At 35.6% G+C, this 26,463-nt stretch overlaps 1 protein-coding gene across 7 annotated transcripts in view; it reads left to right on the top strand.

Moving 5' to 3' along the window:
* The window catches only part of DCDC1 (doublecortin domain containing 1), a 382,148-nt gene that overhangs the window by 167,154 nt on the left and 188,531 nt on the right, over positions 1-26,463 (top strand). For all 7 annotated transcript variants that reach the window (XM_072969711.1, XM_072969714.1, XM_072969715.1 and 4 more), the window contains exons 9-10: positions 8,297-8,389; positions 15,861-16,031. In XM_072969711.1, the coding sequence (XP_072825812.1) occupies positions 8,297-8,389; positions 15,861-16,031 (264 nt within the window). The remainder of the gene's footprint in view (positions 1-8,296; positions 8,390-15,860; positions 16,032-26,463) is intronic.

The raw sequence follows: 26,463 nt of genomic DNA, 5'->3' as shown, positions 1-26,463 counted from the left end.
TAGATAAAAGAGTGAAAGAAGGGGTAGAGAAAGGGGCACTATCTGTAGGATATGACAGTATATTTCGGCTCATACCTGCACATGAAGAGAGGACAAAGCCAGAGTGGGCTTCACAAAAGAGATTGGACCAAAGCCTGGCAACAAAGTATTGATGGGGACATTTCCCCCATCACTGTGGGAAATTATAATTGAAAATATGCTTATTGAAGATGGAAGGTTCATCACACCCAGCCTAATACTGTTCAGACACTGTCCTATAAGAATAGTGGCCCATCTGGCTTATCCTTTCTAGGCCCCAGAGTCCTAACTCTGGTTCTCAAGGAGTTCTCTGATTCAGATAGCTGCTTCAGTGGGTGAGAGAAAACGTGGTTCATAACTTTGTCTTAAGTAGTGGAACACTCTAGTGGGGGAAATGGCACAGGACTGGTCTAACTGAAGTGGTAGGTTAAGTAGATGTAGTACAGAAGCAGCCCGCCACACATACTTCTCAGCTGAACTCTTAAGGTTTTTTCGAGAATGCATGAACAAATAAAATGGTTTCTCTGATATGCTTAATTGGCTTACTCAGTTTATTAGAGACCAGCTTATCAATTTCCCCCCAAAATGTACAGTCTGACTGTGTCTTATTTCTCTCTTTTGCCTTATAAATCCTATATTTGCCTTTGTTCCTTGGGTCAGTCTATCAACAGACTCTCTCACGTGTGTGTACACAATTTGTGTGCCAAATAATTAAATGACTGAGTTCTTTTCTGACACAAATATAACTTTCTTCCTGAGCTCTTGTCCACTGGATCCTGGGGGGAAAATGACTGAATGTGTATTGAGTTCAAAGCTTAGTCTAATCTGATCATTAAATAGTTATCTTTGGTCACTCTTTCTCTCTCAGATAGACTCTCCTGTACCCTGTTGGTTTCCTTCAGGTAATATATGGAAGAAGAGGTTGTATGGCTTTTATACTTTAATGCACTGGGATACGAGGCCCCTGGCCTCATGCTGGCCCACTGGATAGTGTATGCTGGCATGGCAGATAACTGCCATTGGAAGTATGTCCATTTTTCACCTGGCTGCTGGCTGCTGGCTGCTCTTCTGGCCTGCAGTGTGTGAACTTACAGCCCATTTTCTGATGGTGCTTCCTGGATGATCCAATCTGAACTTGACTTGCTCTGGTATTAGAGACAGCCCTCCAGGGTCTGACTGAGACACACATTTGGCCCTGGCTTGAGTTTGTGGTGCTGCTCTCACAGTAGGGCCACCTCTCCCTCACTATGCCAATAGCCTGTGGCCGACTTCTCAGCCTAAAACTACGATTCTTTCATGTCATAGGACACAGAAACCAAGAGTGGTTTGGGAAAGCTAAACCTCAGGCCTCCCTCTGTCTGCCAGTATCATGTCATCTTGTCAATGTGGCTGTGTCCTAAGTTGCTACAAGACAGCTTCCTCTGTGTGTGCATATTGGGGGGAGGGGAGCAGAAGACCCCTCTGCCAAAGGATTGATTCCACTTGCCTGACATTTGTCTCCTATCCAAGCCACATCCTAAAAAGGGGAACTTAGGACTTAACTCTTCTGGCTATTTTACTTTCCTGCCTCTCTCTCTGAAACATCTTCCAATTTTTCCTCTAGGACAGAAAGAGGTTGGCTTTTATTTTGTTCCTACATTTATATTCCTTATTCTTGACTCCAGCAAAGGCTTAACAGTAGTCAATCATTACTCCTAATTTACAAGGATAAATTTATGGGCTGAGTCATCTAAGTTTAGCTGTTTATATGCTAATCGGAAGGAGTAAAGGGTTTCCTTGAGATTCAGATCCTCTCTCAAGGCAACAGTCTTATAAGCTAGTATATTGTTTTGTTTCACATTTTTGTTGTACATGTCAGAAGCAGTATTGTATTATTGTGACAAATCCTAGGGACACCTGGAATAGTTTAGGCAGCCTTGTATGTGCAAACACCAAAAAGAAAAGCATAATTTTTAAGCCATTACTCTTGTTACATTACCCATTATAATACCTGAAGGACACATTATAAAGATGTTTGAATGGGATACCTTTAGTTGCAAAGAATAGAGACTCTTTCAGATCCTCTGAAGTAATGGGGCATTTACTGTGAGGACATATGTGACATATCTGTTAGAGTTTATTGGTTGCAATCAGTGGGGTCTGTCTCAGGCTAACTTAGGCAAAAATGGAATATAATGGGATGGCAGGTGATAGCACATGGAATTCAAGAAAAGACCAAAGAAAGGGGCTGTAGAAAGATCTAGAAGAGCCCCAGACATCTGGATTTTAGGGACAATCTCTTCAGGGTGCTGTTAGTGGGACAGCTTCTCCCCAGGTGTTTACGTCTCTGTGTGGTTCACCTCCTGACTCTGTATCTCATGAGAGAAGCTGGTTGGTCTGAAGGGTCAGGGGCCTGCCCCTTGGCCAGAGTAGCACAGTCCTCCCAAACCTGCACATGATAGTGGAGAAACGGAATAGAGAGTCATTCTGAGAGGGCAAGCTGAGTTCAGATCAGGGCGTGTGGCATTCCTAATTGTGACAGAATGTCTAGGTGGAAAGTATATAATCTGGCTGCTGAGTCAGGACTAACTGAGCACCACTTTCCCCGCAGAATGTGGAAAGGCTAAAATCTGTTTATGATTACTTTTAAAAAAAACAGGAATAGAAGGAGATTTTAAAAAGCGGTTTGTTTCTTTAAGTGCTAAATAAATTGAAGGTAAATTATTATAGAGAATTCTCTTTTGCATCCCTTTAGACAAACTTGTTAGCTGTCTTGATTGTGGTGGTGGTTTCATTCATGTATACATCTATCAAAACCCATCAAACTGTTCATCTGAAATATGTGTATTTTACTGAACAGGAATCATACCATAATAAAGGTGTTTAGAAAAAAAAGAAATTCACATACACACACACTTTGAAAACCGCATCTGAGAGTTCCATGAGTCACCTTTAATATCTATAGCAGAAAGAGATAGCATTTATTTGACACGTTGACCTGTTCGCTGGTTTAATTTTGTACATTTGAACTTTTCAAACCATTGCCTATATTTTGGTTTCATCTTTGTTGACAATTAGGGGACCAAAAATAACAACCTGATCCAATTTAAAATGATACAGACTCATTATCATTTAATTCCTTTACCAGTTTTTTACGTGTGTGTGTGGCAACTCTTCATCCATTCCATTAATGTATTTCCAAACACAAATTATTTAGGCTGACAAAATTCAGAGTTTCCCCCGGACATCCGTGATACCAAATAGTGGCTTCCCCCACACTCCTAGCAGCTACCTCCTGTTCCCATACATAAATGGCAGCCAGCAATGGCTGGAAACAAAGGACTCTCTCCCAGTCCCTGAATACAGTGACATTCATTCTGAGAGAAGCAGGGGCAGCTTTTTGAAAGCCTACTTCTTCAGCTCAACAATAACACACAATGAGTTATTGACTTGTTTATATACGGAGCTCTTTTCAGTAACTAACTCTGACTCCCACAGTCTGGACAAATGATTGATTTCGTGGTAAGAAAAAGAGAAAGCTCTTGCGCTAAACTCTGTAGTGCAAACTACTTCTTCCCCATTTGTTCCTTAACTGAATAGGACCTTATTAAAATGCACTTTCCAAAAAAATACCTGCAGCTGGTCTTTATAGCCATGTTTTGTATATATAAATAAGTAATTTGTCCCAGTCTTTTGTATATTAACAGACCATTGGGAAACTTGTCAATATATATGAAGGCCGATTGTCCTGTTGTTTATGCTAAACTGTATTGCCTATATTGATCTGCATGTAAAATATGGATCAGGATAATTTGTTAAAAGATCAATATTTACTTTTCAGAAATAGATTTTTGATAGAAAGATAGATTTAGTTTTCTTGTGGTTATGTTGATTTATTAAGACCATTCTACACAACGCGTAGCATATACTTCACATTTGAATCATTAGATGTTCTTCTGAATACAAAGAAAACGGTGCGCCGAACTACAGAGCACTGAAAGTTTGGATAGATTAACTGGCTCTTCCCTCTTTGGTTAGTACCTAGCTAGAATGTCAATATGAATTACATGTAACATGCCAGCTTTTTTGATTACTGTACCTTTTCTAAAGGTGTTAATAATTAGACTCTACATTTTAGAGTTATTTTCTCCTATAAAATAGATTTTATTATACCTTCCTATCATGTTAAAATTTTTACACTATTAGTCTTTATGATTTTTATAAATTTATTTTAGAGGTGAGTTAAAAAAAAACAGGAACAAAAAGGCATATACTGCTAATGACACATAAAATCAGAAGACTGCTATTCTGTCTATATTTCTCCAGCAGGCGGTCTTGAATCTGTCTTCCTCTCTAGAATGCCTGTGGTAGAGCTTTCCTGGAGCCAGCAAATGTTTGAAGAATTCCTCAAAACTAAGAGCACTTTCTATTATAGTCAAGTGGGCCATATGTCTTATATAAAACTATGTATTACTAATCTATTACCCTTTAGGACCTAGGACCTTAGAGAAGGTATAATGCTTCCCACTTCAGCATTAATAGTTTTATGTAAAATATAGTCTAAAAGGTAAAAGGTAAAATATAGTCTAAAAGGTAACAAGTAGAAATCATTTCATTGGAATCTGCTGTTTCAGGTGTACTTTTGAGGATTCCTTTTCTTAATTCCTAAACATTTTTTGTTTGAGGTGAACTTACTCCGTTTTAATCTTGTTTCTCTAATCAGCCCATTTCCTTGAATCATTTTGTTTAATTCTCTTTGACAGAGCTGTTATGTTCCTTGCTTCTTCCATATCTGCTACTGTCTTTGACTAGTCTATTGATTGTTCTGTTTACCATTAACATTGAATGAGTCAACTTTAACCTAATTATGGATAGCTAATGTTTGTTAATTACATATTTTTAAAATCTTAGCAGCAAGCTTTGACAAAAATGGTGAATTAAACCTTCCTGTTTAGCTTGTTAAATTTTGATATGTACAACAAACAATTGGGGGTGTTTCTCACATTTAAAAAGGGCATGATATAGTTAGACAAAGGTGACTCAGTTTCCCACTCCCCTTTTTGGTAGAGATTTGGCTTTTCGTGGTTATCTACAATTTTAGCCATCCTTTTTTTAAATTGAGGTATAATTTTAAATTGACATATAACGTATTAGTTTGAGGTGTATAACATAATGATTTGATATTTGTATATATTGAGAAATGATCACAATAACGTCTAGTTAACATTTCCTCACTATATATAATTACAGATTTTTTTTGTGATGAGATCTTTTAAGATCTACTCTCTTAGCAACTTTCATATTTGCAATACAGTATTAACTATAGTTCAACCATGCTGTGCATTACATCCCCATGACTTATTTATTTTGTAACTGGAAGTTTGTACCTTTTGACTTTCTTCACCCATTTTACCCACCATTCAACCCCCATCCCACCTTTGGCAACCACCAGCCTGTTCTTTGTATCTGTGAGTTTGTTGTTTGTTGTTGTTTTCTTAGGTTCCACTGATAAGTGATATCATATGCTATATATCTTTCTCCATCTGACTTAGTTCACTTAAAATAATGTTCTCAAGGTTCATCCTTCCTGTTTGTTTTGATTTTTAATTTGAAGTTTCTGTCCTCTTTATACATGAAAAATTAGCCTCAGAAATTTCAAACCCATTGACAAAACATTATTTCATATATTTTAGATAAGAATCGCCAATCAAAGGCATCTAGTTTTGTTGTAATGAAGAAATGGGTTGTTCTCTTCCAAAGTGACAGGAGAGAAGGATCCTATTATTGTTATTGTGTCTGAAACTCGAGGGAGCGGTGTTGTTAGGACTACATATTATTAATACCTCAAAGTGAAAATGTACTCTCTCAATTTGACTTTTTACTTTCCATAATTTCCTCTAAATGATTGTATTAAGATATTTCTCTTTTAGAATGGCTGGTCTGTTTTCAGAAAAGGCAACAAGGGTGTATCCTTATATTTTGTTGATGATTTATTTCTCAGTATCTTACTGGATTTTCTATTTGGTACTTTGCATATGATGCTTTTCAGTAATGTTGGTATATTTTCCCCTCAGCTTCTGTAGATTAGCATAGTGCTTCTTTAGAAGCTGAGTGTTAGAATGAGGTGATTTTTCCAACTGTGGTGGTTTCAGAGGTAAAGAATTCCTACTTTTTAAAGAGTTACTTGGAAGCAGTTCTGAATGTCATGCCCTGGGAGACCTCATTAGAACCTGACTTACCACTGTGGCACCAAAGAGTTTCATAGCTCTGTTTTTGTTTTGTTTTGCTTCCCTTCAGAAAAGATCTGCTCTGAATGTTTTTGCATTTGGAAGTTAATTTTGTAAGGAATAGATGAGCTTGGTGAATATTCCCCAGTCGCTTTCCTTCACATATCCTCCTGGAATGAGACTCCCCTGGTAAAGAAATAATTATAGAGACTTGACACAAGTTTGTTGTGTCACCGTTTACACATACGCTTCCATGTGTGGAAGTTGTTTGATATTTGACTTTTTATAATATGATGTTACATTTTTTTGTATTACTTCAGCACAGGAAAAAATACTTCTTGGGGAGATTGATTCCAAGAATAGTCTCATAAGATGATTTTTTTCCAGTTTTATTGAGATATAATTAACATATGATCTTGCGTAAGTTTAAGGTGAGCAACATAATGACCTGACTTCCATATATTGTGAAATGAGTACCATGGTAAATTTAGTTAACATCCATCATTTCATATGGTTTAAAAAAATGATGAATCCTTGTGAACTGTTAGGATCTACCATCTTAATAAACTTTCAAATATACCATATAGCATTGTTAACTATAGTCATCATATATATCACATGATGATTTTTTTTAAAAACTTGTTTTCAGTGATCCTTAATCTAGGACAGGGTGCAGCAAATTTTGCCTGCTGTTCAAATTTAGTCTGCTACTTGTTTGTTTTTTAAGTTTTATGGGGACATAGCCATACTCATTTGTTTATGTATTGTCTATTTCAGGCAACAAGGGCAAATTTTGAATAATTGCTAAGGAGATTGTGTGCCCCTCCTACTCCCCAAGCCTAAATATTTACTATCAGATTCTTACAGAAATGTTTTTCAGCTCCTTATCTAGAGTGATCATCAGGATCACCTAAGGGTTCCTCAGCTTTTCCCCTCTACCAGAACAGAATCTCTGATATACTGAGTTGTATCACCTATCAGTGGACGAAGAGTTCACAGGTTTGACACTATTCTTATAGCATACAAGAGTAACTAGGTGGGGGAGGCCATCTTGTTGGTCCCCACCCTGTTTTATCCCAAGTACAGGAGTGGGTCTTCAGGAAGGGTATGAATTAAAGATTCACGTTAACTCAAGCATGATTTGCTAGGCATACAATTGAGAAAGCCTATTTAAAACAACAACAACATTGAGAAAATAAACAAAACAAAACAAAAAAAGCATGGTCATTATTTATTCTTAATCTTCAACAAGGAGATACAACATGGCACTGTTGCTTAAGAATTGTTAAAATATTCCAATTCAGAAGGTTCTGTATCAGGCTGCTATCTTCTTTCTTTCTATTAGTACCAATTTGTTGAGTGATATTATTGTGTAAGTTTAGCTTTTTCCTTTGTTTGAAACTAACATTTTGGTTCAGTGCAGATTATTTATAAGGTAATATAGAATGAACCACATTCACCTTTTTATAACATGGTTTAGCAGTAGTAGTAGGAGACCTTTATCTAGCTTTGTGCCGGCTGGAGGTAACTGTTCATGTATTTAAGATACTCTTTGTCAGGAAATGTGATAAATCATTTTAAACTGTCTAGAGTGTTTGAGTAGAATTTGCTTTTGGTTTATATCCTTAAATTCTTATCCTGACATAAAAGCAGCCAATTTATTCCCTATTGGCAGTGAAAGCTTCTAATAGGAAATATCAGCCTAATTTTAAGAAAAAGTTGCTGTTTTCATTTTGACAAAATATTTTAAAAAGTACTTATCAGTGTCAAATGCCTGTAATTAAGGATCCCCTCTCAAATCATATTTTAATAGGCTTAAAAACAATAAAAGTAGAAGTGAAAAATTCAGTGTTAAATGTTTTAAATATAAAAAATGAACTTTCAACTTATTTAATCTAAATGGAGTTTATTTTCACATATGCATGGGCCAAATTAATTTGGAATCACCTTCCACAAATATACTAAATCAGTTGTTTGAATAAATGTTGCTATTAGGTGTCAATAGGTGCCTATTTTCATCTTATTTATTTATTTATTTATTTATTTATTTATTTATTTATTTATTTTTCTAGTTGAACCTGGCTGTGGATGAACAGAAAGGGAAATTTACTGAAAAATTCATTCTTTCAATGACAGCAAAAGAACACCATCAGGCACAAGAAGAAGTATGAAACTTACTTTTTAAACTGTATTATAAAACTACAATGAATACTAATTTTTAAATTTGGACAGATTTTACTTGGGTTTGGTAGTGAACCAACTATAGTTATCTGGTAACAATATGATGAAAAAAACTCATCAAAACTAGAAATCATTTTATTGATATAGGCAGCTTGAAAAATAATTATATGCTTGAAAGAATAAGTCATATTGTAATTTCCTGAAAACTACTTATGAATACTTTCTCATAAATTATGTAAATTAGGAAATTATTACAGGTAATTTGAATCTAGAAATTACGAAACATGCTGACAAAGGAAAAACATTGAAATTTTGTTGAATTTTGAATGAATACTAAAATCTTTTTTATTTTCTGACTTTGTAGGAATAGAATTATTATTCTGAATTTTAGAATTGTTAACAATGTTATCTTTTATCAAGGAAAAACTGTAGTTTATTAATGTCAGCCTAAGTGAGCTAATCATAAGATTCTGTAGACAATATTGCAATGAAGAACTATTAAAGCAAGGCTGCTTCTCTCCAGACCTCATGCTGTGAATTTGACAGCATATTCCATAAATGAAATAACAATACAAAACTGGTGTTAGACAAAAGGGGAAAATTATTTTAATCTAGTTTCCTGGAATGCAAAAGCATTTAATCTCTCTGAGGAAGGATCATGAATTTGCTAATTTCCATGTGCTACTGTCAGTAAATAAAATCTATATGCAACTTAAAGAACAAGATAGCATGAATATTTAAAAATCAAATTTTTATGTAATTCTCTTTTGACATTTTGGCAAAGCAATCTCTCCAAGCTTTGGGGTTTTAAGATTTTCTTATCACTGTGATTGCCTCTCCTTTGCTCGCTATGTTATTTTACAATAGATGAAAATACACAGTGCATCAAATTTTCCTGAGAGGATTTAGTTCTTTAAGTTAGAGACTACATTAATATTTGAGACTTATATATGCCCAATATTAAAGACTATATTGTAGACATTGATTGGTGATCTCAGTAGAGAATATTTCATAGGAAAAATTCTACTTGAATTTTTTCTAAGGTATAACAAATAACAATTGGATAGATTTAGGTTATAGTTCTGGTTCATTTCACTTAATATGAACAAGTTAAAGGACAAGATTGTTAGTTATTAATTTAAAAAATATTGTCTTCTATCCATTTGAAAAATGTTTTTATCACAGTCGGAGAGTTTTATTACATTTTCACAGTAAGTTCAAAGTGAATAGATCATGTATCTTGATATGGTCAACTTTAGAAAATGCAAATAAATATCTGGTTGAATTAGTACAATTGAAATTATATCTATAATAACAAATTATTATTAGAGATAAAATAGAAAATAATCTAAAAGAATGAAGAGATTAACTATTTTCTTATTTTATAATATAATTATTTTGCTCTTTGATATTTATGCAAAATTACAGTTTCAGTGGAACTGAAAACTTGAAGTGGCCCAGGAAAATGATCATTATGCTAGAAATATTATTTTAAACACCACCTTGTTAGCAACACTGGAAATGAAAATTATCTTTTCTGGAAAATCCAGCAGTATTTAACTTTATTTGTTATTTTTTCTTTATTATCATCTTTGTGTTTATTTAGTGCCTATATACATCACTGTTCTTCCTGCAAAGGGCCTTATTTGGTTACACATTTGCTTGATCAGCTATGGCTCCAAATGCCTTTTGTTTGCTTCAGAAATCAAATACACAGTGAAGGGAATAGGTATCTGTGTGTGTGTGTTTGTGTGTAATAACCTCTAAATATATTCCACACACCATGAGAATAATTTTTATGTCAGTAATTTGAAAGTGATTATATTCATCTTGATGGCTAAGTCAGTGACATCAAGTTTTGTCCCTAATTCATATATAGAGATGTGAAATCCATGATGATAAAGAGAAATGAAAAATGTGGGAGATGTGACATTTACATTTATTTTTACCCATGGTTTTCTTTTTTATAAAAATATTATATTTCTAGACATATTTCAAAACCTAAAGTAAACATCAGAAAATCTGAGATTTAGATTTATATTTCTGTTGCCTATAGTTTTATCTTAAAATCTTATTTTATTTCATGTACTTTTTCCACATGAAAATGGGGAATAATAATAATGTATATATCATAAGATTACTTTGAGGTGATGATATATGTTATATCAAGCTTTTTAGAAATGGTCTATTGGAAATCTACATGTAATTTAGTATATCAGTTTAAAAGTATGCTATTCCAGATTTTCTGAAAAGTTGATACCAAGATAGGATTAAAAAAACTGTACAGATTTTAATAGAAGAAATTCCTGTGAGAGAAAATGGAGAGCGCTTTGGGTAAGGCTGGGAGACATGTCAGACTGAAGTGCAGGCTTGAACACAGGTAAAGGAAAGAGGTAGGGAGACTGGGTGGAAGTAGTCTCGACTGTCATGCAGTCTAAGGAGGGTTGGGCAAATTCGTGACATACTGAGTCAGAATTGTCCGTCAGAGAAGTCTTGTGACTCCCTGGGTTGGACCTGCCTTGGTATCCTCAGCCATTGGTGCCAACCTGATGATAGATTTCAGAGCAGAGTAGCTCAGATCCTTGGTCATCTGTGCTCCAGTAGTTTGTCTGTGAAGTGCATTCTTACTGCTTCCTCAGAAGGTATAGTTAACATCATCCTTATTGTCATCATCGTAGCCCTATTGCCAGATGATTTATAAAGATATTTCTAAATGTTTCTGCTTTCAATCACCCCTTTCCTCATGAGTTGATGGGGATGTTAGACTCTTAAATAGGCTTATAGGTAGCACATAAGTGACCCCTGGCTGGAAACAACATAAATCTCTTTCCAAAATAATTTGTCTCAGAGGGCTTCTAGGAAACTGTTAAAAAGTTGGGAGTAGTAGAAGTAGTTGGAATAAGAGGTGATACGCACTTCAGGTTTCCTGGTACATCCTTCCAAATCAAGAGACGCTTAATTTTGCTCATGGATTCCCATGTCTTTTCTAGTCTTCATTCATAAAGTCTGGTTATGTTTGCTTCTTAACCTGAGAAACACTGTACCCTTGGGCCTGAAACAATAAGAGATTTTAGGGAGTTAAAAATGCCCATTTTCATCTTCCTGCCCCCTTTCTGGTTCTTCTTCTTCTTCTTTTTTTTTTTAATTGAATTATAGTCAGTTTACAATGTGTCAATTTCTGACGTACAGTGATTCTTCTTAATTATGTTGTAAATTAGAAAGTGTCTTGGTCTTACATTAAAGCACTGACCTGGCTTCGAGACCATCTCATATGTTACATGCCAAGATGATGTTCCTAGCATGGAGACTGCCACCCTTTGTGGTGAATTCAAGTGACAATTCAGTACAGAGTGCTCTGGAGTCTCCTCACAACATAGATGGATTCAAGGCCACATAGCATTCAGGCCGACAGCTGAACTCATCACTAGAAAAACCACAAGCTCCTCAGAGTCATTCCTAACAGTCAAAGTACAGTATCCAGAATGTAGGGTTCAGAGTGTACAACTTTGATATGTATACATTTTAGAATGATTATAAACAATAATATTTTGTGCTGACTCTAAATCATCTTGAGAATTTAATTAAATTCAAGGGTTGCATGTATGTGTCACAAAAACATGACTAAACTTCCCTACGTCTTATACAAAAACCTACATGTAAGTTTATAGACAGGTGTGCATTTGCATTCTTTCAGAATTTTGATTTGCTTCCTCATCAGAACACTAAAATTTTTTTGCTACCTTCTGCTCATTTGTCACTCTCCCAAATTCTGTACAAGTGTCACTTCCGTGCTGCATTTCCACAGCGAATGAGAAGTAGAATGTGTAGGCTTTCTGCTGCACAATGAGATGGTGCATTTTTTCAACATATGCATACGTAAGCCTTCTTTTGTGAATGGGACTGATAGGGTCAGATAATGTTTAAAGGGAAAGGCTTTATGTCTCTCAGGCCTCTATGTTTCCACATGGATGCTCCCACACACACGTAGATTGAATTATGAACAGACCCATTAATGCTGGGATCACAAAAGGTCAAGTTTTGTCTTCTTTTACTCCCATTCACATTGCCTTTGTAGAGAGGGAAAAAAAAGGATTTGCAAGAAAAAAGATTCATGATGAAGAATTTTAAAGAACATTTTCTCCCTTTTAGCAACATCTGTGATTTGGAAAAAAAAATTGTATTATGTAAAATTATTCAGGAGTATTGTTTTACCTACCCGATTTTGGGATATAAGTTATTTCATGCATAGCGTTATCTTTAAGGGTAACATGTTATCATAATAACTGAGAATAAAATGTAGCACTTTGAGAATAAAAGGCCTTATGAATATGTAAAGTAACAAAGTTTCAGTCAGAAAACATCAGTAGCAGGATTCTTGATATATTTTCTCCTATGTTTAAGATATAAGTTAATCTTTGCTGGGGCATCTTATTTGATAGTTTCAGATTATTAAAACAACAGGTAATAATTGGTGTAATTATATTTCACATACATTAATAAGTAATCATGGGGCCAAGCAAAATGGCAAAAGTGATAGACAGATTTTTGAAGCAACAAAGAATTTATAGAAAATGAAACTTTTAAGACTTTAACCAATAGCCCTTTAGAATGCAAATGACATCATCAGTTGTATGGTTGGTTGATTTCTGATGTCACATGAAATCCCTTATCAGTAAAAAGCTATGGATTGTGACAGTAAAACCAGTCATGTATAAAAATGCTCTCAAGTCTTAGCCTGAAATTCCTCCTTTCTTTTTTTTTTTTTTTGTGGCTTTCTATAACACAACTTGCAGTACATAAAATTAAAGAGAGCAGTATTATTGATTAGCAAAATATGTTGCATGATATTTAGTATATTTTAAAGACTACGTAAAATTGTATCTTCTTGAATCATATAATACTTGGGATGGGTTCAGAGAGGACCAGTGCTTTCCAGAAGTAGAGTCTTTCTGTTTAAGGCCTTTGGATATTAGATTTTGATTTTGTCAGGTAAGTATAAGAGCAAGTCACCTAGCCTGTTTTGGTCTCTGGCTTTGGTATGATAGATATCATCATCTTTAAGGACAATACTGCTAGAGGGTAGTATGGTAAAGATAAGGATGAAAACACTGACTCATTGAATCATCTATCATTTCTATATTTTAAATTTTATAACTTTCTTACATGGTTAACTATACTATGGAAAGCACAGGAATTAGTCCTAGAAAGTAAGAAAAGGTCCTGAATCTTGAATTGCAAGATGAGGAATGTGGGGAGGAGGGAGCTACTTGAAGGTTCATTATGCTATTGGAGGTAGATTAATTAGGTGGAGATGGCAGGGTGGATTAGAGGAGGAGAGACTAAGGACAGGAGGACCACTCAGTAGGTATTCTGATAATACAAGTAGGTGGGAGAAATGAAGAGATTGAGGGCTTGGGCCAGAGTATTACTTACAAGAAAAGAAAGGAATGAGAGGAAATATATGTGTTTAAAAGAAGGGTTGACAAACTGCAGCCCCGGGCCAAATCCAGCCCATGGCTTATTTTTCTAAATAAAGTTTTATTGGAACACATCCATGCCCATGTGTTTGCATATTGCCTGTGGCTGCTTTCAAAGTACAACTGCAGGGTCATATAGTTTTGATGGAGACATTCTGGCTCACAAAACCGAAAATATTTATTATCTGGCTCCTAAAGAGGAAAAGTTTGCCAACCCTTTATTTAGCAGAAAGCCACGTTTAAAGGGAGTAGATGATTGATCATATAGGGACAAATAAGAAAGATATAGGAGATCAAAGAAAATTAGGGATCATTTAAATTAGCTTGTTTGTATGCACATAATGCTTCTAAAGGTCTTGGGGAAAGTTAAATGTAATTGAAGTAACATACAATATATACATATTTTTATATATATATTTCTAACTAACTAGGTAAAATAGAAAAATAAATATTTATGTCATATGGATAATAGTGCAAACTTGCTTTCATTAACTTCCTTGAAATCCTCTTTGGAGGGAATAGAAGTCATAGATTTAACATGAGAATTGGTTGAGGGAAATACCATATTTTCAGCTGAGGGAAGATAGAAAGAGGATGAGCTGTCAGTACATGGGAGACTCCCATTTTATCTGTGAACACTGAAGTGAGATGGAGAATCTATGTAGCAAATAGTTTCAAATTTTTATCTATTTCATGTGAAATAGGAGCAGGTATAGGAAAGGAAAAGCAATTAAAACTTGATATATAGAAAACACCTTGATTTAAAAGTGAAAACACTATAATAATGTAACATGTACATGAGGCATCTATTATAAGTTAACCATTGTGCTGTCCAGTCTTTAATCTCATTTAATTCTTAGTAGTAATGTCAGTATTATTCATCATTTATGGATGAGGGTTTATTACTTGTTCAAAGTCTCTCAGTAAATGGAAGAGACAGGATTTTAACCCAAGATTTCAGAAAGTCCATGCCATGTTCAGAGTCATTTGTCATTAGATGGGTCTAATTTGATTACTTTAAAGAGTCATGGATAAAGTGAATTTCTGCTTCCTCTCTTTCAATTGCTATCATATGTCGACCAGTGCTTATGTAAGAATCCAATCCATTAGAGAGAATATAAATTTATCTAGCACCGTGAAGAGTCAAAGAATTGTAATGACTTTTAATTTGTAAACTGTATGGATTAAAATATTAACTTAGTATTTTTGAGTCCTCAGCATGTCTTATTAATAATCCGTAAGTCAAGTTCATATGTCTCTTAAATATGCTGATTAGAAATCCAGAAATGTAACTATAAAGGGTACATGTTTCTAAGCTTATGTTTTTTCTTGAAAAATTCTGTGCTTACTCAGAAATTTATATATATGTAAAATATTGTCTAGAGTACTGTCTTTGAAGTGTAGAAAGTGTTGAAAAACTGTATTTATGAAATTTGGAAAAATATATTTTGGAGTACTTGGAAAGAAGAGAATAGATAGATTTATTTAAAAGGCCCACAAAATGTTAATGAATTTAATATACATATTAAAAATTTTAAAGATAACATACAAATGGTAAAATAAAATATTCTGAAAAGGAAGATACATATAATAGAATTAAATATTATTGTTGGTACATGTATTGAATTATTTAAAGTCTTAGAAAGGCTTTATTCTGTTAAACAATTTTAAAGTCCTTGACAAACTTGTCAAGATGTACGTATTTCTTTTTGTATCCACAGATATTTTTTATTCAGCAATTGTAAATGGAGTCCTATTCCATATTACTAAAGTACAAAGTTAGAAATTTTCCTATAAATAAAATATGTTGATGAAGGAATGTATATATCGTTTATTCTCTTTACTTGAACATAGATCTATACTCAAATTCTTGTATTGAAGTCATTTTCCCCACATCAAACTAGGTACTCAAAAATCCAATAGGTGTGACATCAACAATTACTTCTTGCTAACAACTCTTGTAATTTAACCCCTTCAGGTGAACAGGCTGATTGATGAATTGCAGACAGCTATCAAAAGCAACAGAGGTCATCTCTCTAAACTTGGCCCCCAATTACAGGCTGAGCAGGAGCAATTCTCCTCTTACGTCTACCAACACATTAAAAGCCTTCCAGCAAACACTCTTATCCCAGGAGGGCTGCAGCTCAAGGTGGGTGTCATTCTGTAACTCTCACTGGGTTTGGCCAGAGACAAAACACTCTGCTCCATTTGAAGACCTTTGTAACAATGCCACTCAGCTTGAATTTCTTTTTGTGTTGTCTTCCTCAAATTGGAGTTTGGATAAAACTGCTAATATCACCATTCAGGGAATATGGTTTAAAAGAAAATATCTAGAGGCCTTTGAGATGTGGATTTATAAACTTTAGTTTCAACCCAGAAAAGTAATTTTAATGAAGAAATTTAATCATGAACATTTAGATGCTTTTCCAAGAAACATGTTTTTCACAATAGTCACTATGTATTTCAGTTTTAAAAAATAATGTATTTGGAGAAATGGGCAAGCTTTAATAATTGGCAGACAGTGGCAATAGGAATTAAGAGGTAAAAGGCCAGGTGACTGATTGATGTTCAAACTACATTTCCAAGGAAAAGGATCTATATTGGATAAGTGTGACACATGTCTGAGTTCACTTGGTAAAATCAATACTTAAGAATATACTGGAGAAAAAGGTGACTTGGTTATTTGTCAGGACAAGATGGCTATGTGTCCTAGACTACTCCTAGCTATTTCATCTTTGGAAGAGAAAAAAAATTCATACTTGGCAATGTGATTTAGGTACTGAAAGCTTAGGGAGCTAAGAAACTTCTGTTTATCATAATAGAGTAACCATGTTAAGTCTGTCAAGTTAATATTGTTTTATAATCTCATATCTCATATTTCAAGAGACTGTAATGAGTAAAATTTGAATTACTCAAAGAATGGCTCTTTTCCACCTAAATCTCTTCATTTCCTCTTGATTATGTTTATATTTGAATGTGACAACATTCAAAGCAATTGTATTTTGTTCAGCCTTTATCTCTACAATTCCTATTAATATATAGTTTTATTCTGAAAATAATATTATGAATATTATATTTTCTGTCTATAAATTATTTCTTTAATGGCATTCCTTGTTTGTATTTTGAATGAGACATCAGCTTGTAAAAATTGACCTCTGGGGAAGTGTAATTCCAACTGGAGAGAGATTGAGCATAGGTTTCAGCATACCATCCTCTGTTAATGCCAGAATCAGTTCATTTCAATTGCCTGGCCAAACTCTTTAAGTTTTCATGGAGTGTGAATGAGCTGCCCTTTATCTGAGCACTATCTGTAACCCAGTTACCTCTGAGGCACTGTGGGCAAGGGCTGTGACTTTTGTGGTTATGAACAACTTTATCCCACCTTATGGCATGTGCTCTGCAGAGTGTTAGATGATGTATTAGTCAATCAATCAATCAGTCAAACAGTCAATCAGTACATTTTCCATTTATAACTGAAAGCCATGGCTCTGATAAAAATTTTTCTTACTTTCTATTCATTTTGATGAAAAAGATGAGTTTTTTTCTGTTTGATGATTTAAATAACTGTTGAATATATAGTTGAGCCCAGCAGTCAGCTTCAAGAACCAAAATAACATATTGTAGCCATCTTCCAGAGCTAAGTTCTCAGCTAGGGGCTAGAGATGGGGTGTGATTCAACATCCCTGGGGATGCTTTTTCATTTCATAGATGGTTATCTTTAACTCTTCACTGAGCTTCTCATCCTCATCATATCTTTCATTGATAATTTAAAAATAGCAGCTTTTGGTTAGGTCTTAATATTGAAAGGTCACCTCTTAAAAGGGTGCACTCTGTGTTCCATATTGTCTCAGTCTCATTTCTGCATGATATAGTACCAAGTTTAAAGAGATATACAGGACAAAAATACAGTCTGGGTTTTGATGTCCATTCCTCCCATGGGAAAATCTCTTGTTTAAAAAAAAATTGAAAACACAACATAATAACATTAGGACAATTTTAGGAAAAAGTTTTATTACCCATAATCACATTATTTACTATATGATCATTCTCACCCTTGCATATCACTTCTATATGCACTCAGATACCCTATGTAGTCACAACCACAGTGTGCACTTTATTTGGTAATCTAGTGCATTCTTTTGACGTCACATCATAGCACCTTTTAGTTTGATGAGATTTCTTATTAGTTTTACCTTTAATGGTCACACTCAATGTGCACCATAATTTTTGAAGCCCTTTAAGGTAACAAGTCTCTGGAGCAATTGCTTACTATTCCAGACCTTCTCTTACCCTGTATTGCCTGCCACTGGCATCATCCCAGTCGCTATGAGAATGTCTGCTACAGCCATGGCTCAGTGACTTCTGCCTTCCCAGTCCTGTTCTTTCCCTGCAACTCCTCCTCCTCTTCATCCCCATGGAGATGCTGTCAGAAATGTTAGTGTTTCCCTGGGAGGCAGGAAAGAAAGAATTGATAGGAAAGGGTATTAGCAAATCTTTAGGGGATGGTGGGTGGAAAAACTAGTAGGAAGTTGGGCAATCAGACAGGGAATTGATGAGCAAGAGTGTGGGGTGTGTGAGTAGGTGGGAGAATGAGTGGAAAATGGCTACAGGGAAGTCCTTTCACTGGAATTAGTGCTTTTCACAGACAATTGGTCAATGATGCTTTGTGGGTTATCTTCCATTTGCTGCCAGTAGAGGAAGATCCAGTTTCTGTAAGGCCAATATCTTGTAAAATTTGGGGGAGAGGAGCCTCTTTAAAATTAAGCCAGGAAGTGGATATTTATTTAGAATGAGAAAGTAAATACAACAAATTGATGGAGACCTGGAGATTCAGATCCTTTCTTCTGAGACATAAGGCAGCTTATGAGACATAAGGCTACATTATTACGTAGAAATACTTGCTGATTACTACTGGCTTTCCTTCCCCACCTATTGACACTCTGTATCTCCCAGCAGCTTCCAGCAGTCTCAGGAGCTGGATCAAGTAAGTGTCCTGAAGCTTACTCTTCACTAACTTCACATGAAAACACTCTGGCTGTGAGCAAGGGAAATACAGTGGACTTAGTGACCTAGATAAAAACAAGATTCAGAGGGCTGTGATTTGGAGATTTTTTTTAGCATTTCTTTTTTTGTATTGCTTGGTTATAGTATTCTCTCACAGCATAAAGAAATTTAATTTTTTGAAAAGGGATAATTCAGAGATTTATTTTTAAAGAATGTCTTTGTCCAGGATCTAGTTCATCCACTGGGTAGCATATACTTAACAATTTTTTAAAATTGAAGAGTTTTTGATTTATATTGTTGTGTTAATTTCTGGTGTACAGCACAGTGATTTAGTCATACATGTGTGTATATATATTCTTTTTCATGTTCTTTTTCATTATGTTATTACAAGTTATTGAATATAGTTCCCTGTGCTATACAGTAGGACCTTGTTTATCTATTTTATATATAGTAGTTTGTATCTGCTAATCTTATATTCTTAATTTATAAGTAGTAAAACATACCAACTTAAAAACTATTTTCAAAGAAATTGTGGCTGGAGTAGTAAAATTGGAATATTCAATGTTAATCTTGTGACTTCAAGAATATTTATTAAAAATTGGACAAAATGTGATGGAAATAACCAATTTTCATATGTAGATTTTACCAAGAAGGCAAATGTTGGCTTGCCCATTTTAAAGACAAATAAAATTGAAACCACATGAATGCCTGTCAGCATCTCATGGGATAGCTATTAGCAGTAGGTGTTGAAATACCTTACCTACTCTTCTTTCCAGTTCTCTTTTCCATCTTCTTTCCTTCTCTTTATTTTTTTCATTTTTTTGTGGCCTGTGGTGGGGGGAAATGCCAGTGTATTCACCCCAGCCAATTTCCGGACAGGCATCTGCAACCAGGTGTAAATCTCTGTTTGCAGGAAGCTACAATCTTCCCTTCCTAGCCCCGCTGAAGAGAAAAACTGCATCTGTATCAAAATCAGGAAAGAGCAATTGGTCGGGCGGGGCATCAGCTCCCATGCAGAGCTGTTGTAATGAGACAGGCTTTCCCTGTGCACTCCTGACAGTCTTGAAGGTGCCCAGAGAATTGCCAGGTGGGCAGTCAGCAGGGAAGGTCCACGGGCCAGAGCTGGATTACTGTCCCAGCAGTTACCCAGACTAAATGCAACCACTGAACCTTACTGCTGCAGGCACACTCTCTCTCGGGGAGATTGTCCTTCTCCATAGCAGTTAATTTGTTTTTACCTCTCAATTAGCTTTTTCACAGTGTTTGAGACACTCAAGTCACTGAGATTCTCTTCCTACATATGTTCCCGTCCCCTGGATTACCCACTGACATCTATGTTAGCCAAACTCACCGTGAATATTGTCAAGCATTAATTCATTGTTTGAACATAGAAATGAAAGCAGATTTTCTAGTAAGTGCAAATGAAGTGATGCATCTACACCTACTTAATCTACCTGCAGTTTTAATAGTGTTTTATGATAAAAAATGGATTGTTTCTTAAAATAAAAGTGTATTGCTCTCGATAGTAAACTTTTGTATAGGTTTTAGTTACTCAGAGTACCTATTCATATTAGGGGAAAAATTACCTTTACAGGGCATATTTGATACATTAAGGAGAAACCGAATAGCATTAACACATAGTCTATCGAAAGGCTCTGAGGCTGAGAATTGGGGAAGTCTGATTTGGCTCATATTTAATTGTATAATGTTCATTTCCCTAGTAATGTAGAATTAGGGTGATGTGACTATGCTTTCTCATCGAAAAAGCTATTACTTTCCTTGAGAAGGAATATATGGAACCCAGAAACTTTTAAAAACCTTTTTTTTTTTTACCAAGGTCTGGTATACATATACACCCACATACCTGATATTTTAATCCAATTAAATGTAATTTTATGTACTAATTTAGACAAAAATATTTGTTCCATTTCTCCTTGAAATAGTCTCATTTATAAAGGGCTTATTGAAATTACTTGGCTTAGGACATGACAGGCAAACACATTTACCTTGCCACCGTCTTCTAGATAATTTTGAACATTTTCATATATTGACTTTAGCGAGAATTATAATTGAATATTTTTTGCAAGATCATGTACCTTGTTTTAGAAATTTTACTTTGTCAAAAATGGAGTTAAAAAAATGGAGTTGAGGAGCAGCCCTTTAAAAAATTAAAACAAAACAACAAAATGTGACTTTAAATGCTTAAAGGAACGAGATACAGGCCCACTCCCATGGTAACTGTGAAGCCAAAGAGGGCCATCTTGCAGGCCTCTCCATTCTCAGCCTCCCTTGACCTTCCCTCCATTCCTATCTCCAACACCCAATTCAGGCTGTCAGATACCCCAGGCTCTCACTACCGCCCTTTCTTCAAAACTGGCTCTTAGGCAAAAGGCATGCCACACTTTCTTTCCAGCTAAGACAGTTTTCAAAATTTTTTTTTTAATACATCAAAGTTCTTTCTTTGTACCATGTGAAGTAGATGAAAGTAGGATCTACCCCTTTTGAAGCCAGGATGGTGGCTGTCCCCACAGACTCACTCATCAGATTTGATCTCCTGCTTGGGACTGTATCTCTCCATTCTCTCTCCCCTATCCACCAGCCCTATCCCAGGCCTTCTGAGGAATTCCAGAAAGCCAAGATTAAAAATCATAGCCTCAAAGAATCAATAACCAGTAAAGCTGAATATTATTTTCTCTCATAGAACTGTGATATTCTTATTGTGACAAAGAGTAAATCTCCAACTGGAATTTTAAGTAGTATTGGCAAGTTGGTGGGAGTGATACTTTGAGGTCAGAGTCATTTGACACATCCCTAAAATCCTACCCCATAGGCAGTCACCCACTTTATGTCTTCTAAATGGCGAGCTGTGCTACTACTTACAGAGGAAATAAAAAATGTCTCTTTTAAATGAATTATTTTCTTAAGTATATCTTTTCTGAGCTTTAAAAAATGGTATTTGATTTTTGATTCCAGGTACCATTTAGATTGGTGAAATCTAACAGTTATGTAACTTGTCTTCACAAAGTGCATTTTCATTTCTTAGGAAAAATGTACTGGCTTCTTACCTGTTAAGTACTGTTTAAAGACATCTCTGTTAGACATTAAAACACATTTTCCCCTATGCAGTATAAACATATTAATTCATTATTAAATTTTCATTGCCTGAATCCCATTATTTTAATATTTGCTTTGTGATTATCTCATCTGAATATTAAAGTTAGACATGTTTACAGCTTGATTTATATTATACATTTGAGAAAATATAGAAAAATGTGGGCATTCTAAAAACTATCTCGCAAATCTGTAAAAATGAAAAAAGTAAGCACATTTATTTGATTTAATTTGCATAAAGTGTTAATTCACTTAGAGGTAATTTTCTATCTCTAAAGGTGACTTTGGATTCTTATTGGATAAAGAATTTTTTCATGGCTAATTAGCTTCTCACATAAGAAAAATATTTTAATTTTCATGTCCTTTGACTTAGATAAAAAATTTCCACTGTAAAACACTTTTCTATACCTTTAAAAATTTTCATATTAAGTTTCATTTTATGAGATCTTTCGTCCTAGATATGAGTAAAATTTGATATTTGTAATTTAAAACATCATAGACATATACTAAATGAAATAAGTTAGTCAGAGAAGGACAAATACTGTATGATACCACATATATGTGGAGTCTAAGAAAGCCAACTTTGTAGAAACAGACTGCAATGGTGGGTACTAAGGGCTGAGTGTGGGGGGAAATGGGGAGATACTGGTCAAAGACTATGAACTTTCAGTTAGAGGATGAATTAAGTTCTGGGGCTCTAATGCTGAGCATTGTGATTTTAGTTACTAGTACCGTATTGTTTACTTGAAAGTTTTAAAGAGAGCAGATCTCACATGTTCTCAACACACACACACACACACCAAAAAAAACCCCCAATAATTATGTGATGTTATGGAGGTGTTAGCTAATGCTGGTAATCATTTAACAATATGTAAGTATATCAAATCAACACAATATACACCTTAAACATACATGTGGTATATGACAATTATATCTCAGTAAAGCTGGAAAAAAAATCATAGGACTTGATTTCTGAAAATCTTCCTGCCACTTACGAGTAGATCTGCCTGAGACAAGTCACTTAACCTCTCTGAGACTCACCTGTAAAATCTGGTTGCTTTGAGTACTGAGTGATTTAAATGTGTGTGACTGTGCACTGCACTCAGGATTATCGTGCAAGTGCATAGTGGATGCCATGTCACACTACCTGAATCCCCTCTTCAGAACTGAGGTACCCATTACCCCACCCCCCAGCTGCCACACCTACATTCTTCTTAGACAGTTGCCCTCTCTATAAAGTTGGTACTTCTCCCCAGATTAGGCTCTCATCCTGGGGGCAACCTGCATCCAACATTTGATTGGTGGGCAATGCAGAGGCATAGATAGCACCCTTGCCTCAATTCTGGACAACTCTGAAGGGCCGTCCCAGCTCTAGAGCTCCCACCAGGGGCCCCTGCTGCAACTGCATCACAGTATACCTCGTGCCCACTCGTGCTTCCCCACTCCCCTCACCAGTGTTGCTCCTGCGAACTCTCCCCAGTAAACATCCTGCAGGTGAATCTTGGTCTCTGAGTCTGCCTCCTGGGGACCCCAATCCAAGACAACATATAAGTTAACCTTTTTTCAACATAGTTAATTATTTCACCTGAAACATGTCAAGTAGTTTTGTAGGATTGTTTTACATTCCTTTTCTTCACCAAACCTCTAGTCGTAAATCCTGTTACCGTATGGCCATCCCAACTTTTGGCGACACACTGTGGTGTCGTTTTCCTATTATTGCCTCTTGACAGCATTGCATTCTCAGGCATTTTGAAGCTTAGGTGTTTGGTCTTCCACTCACGCACAGAAGAGCTTCCTGGGTGGTCTGCCCAGCAGTTACAGAGAGTTTGGGAACCTGCTGTTCCCCTACATCTAGCTCTTATCCTGACTTACAGCGTTAAAGGTCGATAATGGCACTGAACTAGGTGTCGTTAAATAATCCTTAAATAGATGTCATAAATGATGGCAGGCAGACTGGTCAAAGAACCACATGGACTCAAAACTTCCTATTCAAGTCATCTTTTCCCCATGTGGTTTAAGTTTTGGTCCCTGTCTCTATAAAATCCTCACAGTAGATAAAATTATTTTAATACTTTGTTAACATTTTTGTGTGTACACAAATACTACGTATGAAGTTATATTTAGGTTGATTTATTTATAGCCATAGATTCAAACGTCATGTTTCATAAATATTAGCCTAGCTGCAAATTTTATTTCCCAACCCCACTAATAAACAAATTACTCTGGACTGAACAACAGAAACTGGCCATTTATAACCATGTCCATTGTTCGTACTCTGGTTTGAGCTGCTGTCATTCACCCTTCGGATTACCTTTGCTTCCTATAGTCTACTCTCCACCCAGCAGCCGCAATGATCTTTTTAAAGTCAGATCCTGTTACTGCTCTGTTCTAACCCTCCAAGGATTCCCCATGTCGCTGCCCACCCCTTAACCAACTCAGTTCATGTTACCTAATCCCCCTCTCAATTACTCTGCTTCCATCACACCAGCGTCTTTTTGGTTCCTAGAACACACTGAGCACATTCCTGCCTTTAGTTTCTTTGCTCTAGCCATTCCCTCTGCCTCCAGTGCTCCCCTCCCAGCTACATGCTTGGCTAGCTCTCTCACCTCCCAAGTCTTTATTCAAATGTTTCCTCCCTTGAAAGCCTTTCTGATCACCTGCTTCATAAGACAACCACCACGGATCCCACTCCTTGATCCCAGGCCCTCTGTCCCTTCCCTGCTGTATTTTTTCTCCTTTACAAAGCAATTACCACCCTCTAACCCCTTCTGAGGTACATTTAACAGGAAGCCAATGAAACCTAAGCTTCAGGGTCCCTTTCCTGCTTAGATCCCTTCCAAAACCCTGGGGAGGCCCTAGCAATGTGTTCACACAGCACATGTTTCTGTAAAATTTGCAAACGTCATCTATTTTAAGTATAATTGATTGAGACCATTGTCTGTTTTCACTCCAACTTCCTCTCTGCCAAGTGTTCCAGGTAATGCTGAAGTGGCTTCAGGCATTTTTGAGGTCTGGCTAAGGAGAAATTGAATTGGGGATACATTTAATTTGGGCATACTGGAATGTAATTAATGGTTTGCAGTCATTTCTCTGTGTAGTTCAGTTAGGACTAAGCCACCATGGTATGGGAAGAACTTCCAGGAAGATGGCTACTACCTGCTGGCCATGGAGTGTATTGCCTTTTTACTGTGGACTAGAGTGCTTGGAATCACCAAAAGTATATGGGTGGTAGAGGAAAAATATGGCGTGAAATTAATAAAGCCAGCTAATCTGTAGAAAATTCTTCCACATTTTACAGCTCATATTCTAAAGAAAAATGATCAAGCTTTTCCCAAGTTTGACACGACTCTGAAAAATTTTTACGAAGTGATCAGCCAAGTTGTGAAGTGGAGAGAAATTTTTCAAGTCAATAATAGAAAAATTTTTGATTAACCATGCAAAAGGAAAGACAGAATTATCTTTCTATTCTCCTTATAGAAGATGTTATAAAATTACCATAGGAAGAGGTGATCAAAGACAGTTCTGCCAAAAAATGTGCATTGGATTAATGAATGAATTAATGATTGAAAATATTTTGGAACTTTTTCTGAGATTTTATGTTTTTGCTATGTGTGAACTTTTAATATGTCTAAATTGTTGTGATTTCTTTTCTCATTTTAAGTGAATATTTTGTATCTAGTTTCACATTTGTAATTTTGCATTCTTTTTGTTAAAGAAAGCCCACCAAATTGTATAACCTTTAGGCCCAGCGGACCATGCTGATGATTTACTTACTTGGTCTGTCTGGAATCTTAGTTCACTGGTGTATCTTAAGCACCTGAACAATGGTTGGCACATGGTATTGCTCAATAAATATTTGTTGAATGAATGAGTTGATTAACAATATTACAATGAAACATTGCTGCTAACTGAATATAATCCTGCTTAAGAAAAGTCAATATTGACTTGAAGGAAAGTTAAAAGAAAAAAAAAAGTTCATGGAAAACTCCTCCTTGAACCTCTTTGTACTTTGTGTAACTAAGGGCATAGAAGTTAAGTTCCTATTTCTATGTATTTTTTTCAGTAGTGATTACAATGTTTTTCGAGAAGATCTGGATTTCTTTTTTAAGATTCTGTTGCCTTATTCTGTGGGACTCAAGACTAGCCTCAGCTGGCTTTTTGCATTACCCTACTTCAAGGGTGAGAATTTAGTTTTAGGACTATATGGAGGGAAGGCCATGCAGAGAGCCACTGGGAAGCTAAGACAGCAGTTGGTTTTTCTTAAGCCAAGGATCAGGCAGCAGGAAAATAAAGGTAGACTATTTTTTATTTTCCTATATAAACTCTGTTTAGAGAGCTATCTTTGTTTAGAGACATTGGATGATAGGAAATAAATATACCTCTCATGCAAAGAAAGAAAAAAATAGAATACTTGGATTTTTAAAAAAATGAGCATAGTAATATAGACCTTAAAAACAAGAGTTGGT

This window comes from Vicugna pacos, chromosome 10 (assembly GCF_048564905.1).
Source record: "Vicugna pacos chromosome 10, VicPac4, whole genome shotgun sequence".
Lineage (NCBI taxonomy): Eukaryota > Metazoa > Chordata > Mammalia > Artiodactyla > Camelidae > Vicugna > Vicugna pacos.
Note: the sequence above shows the minus strand (reverse complement) of the source record. Positions and strands in the feature narration are given on the sequence as shown.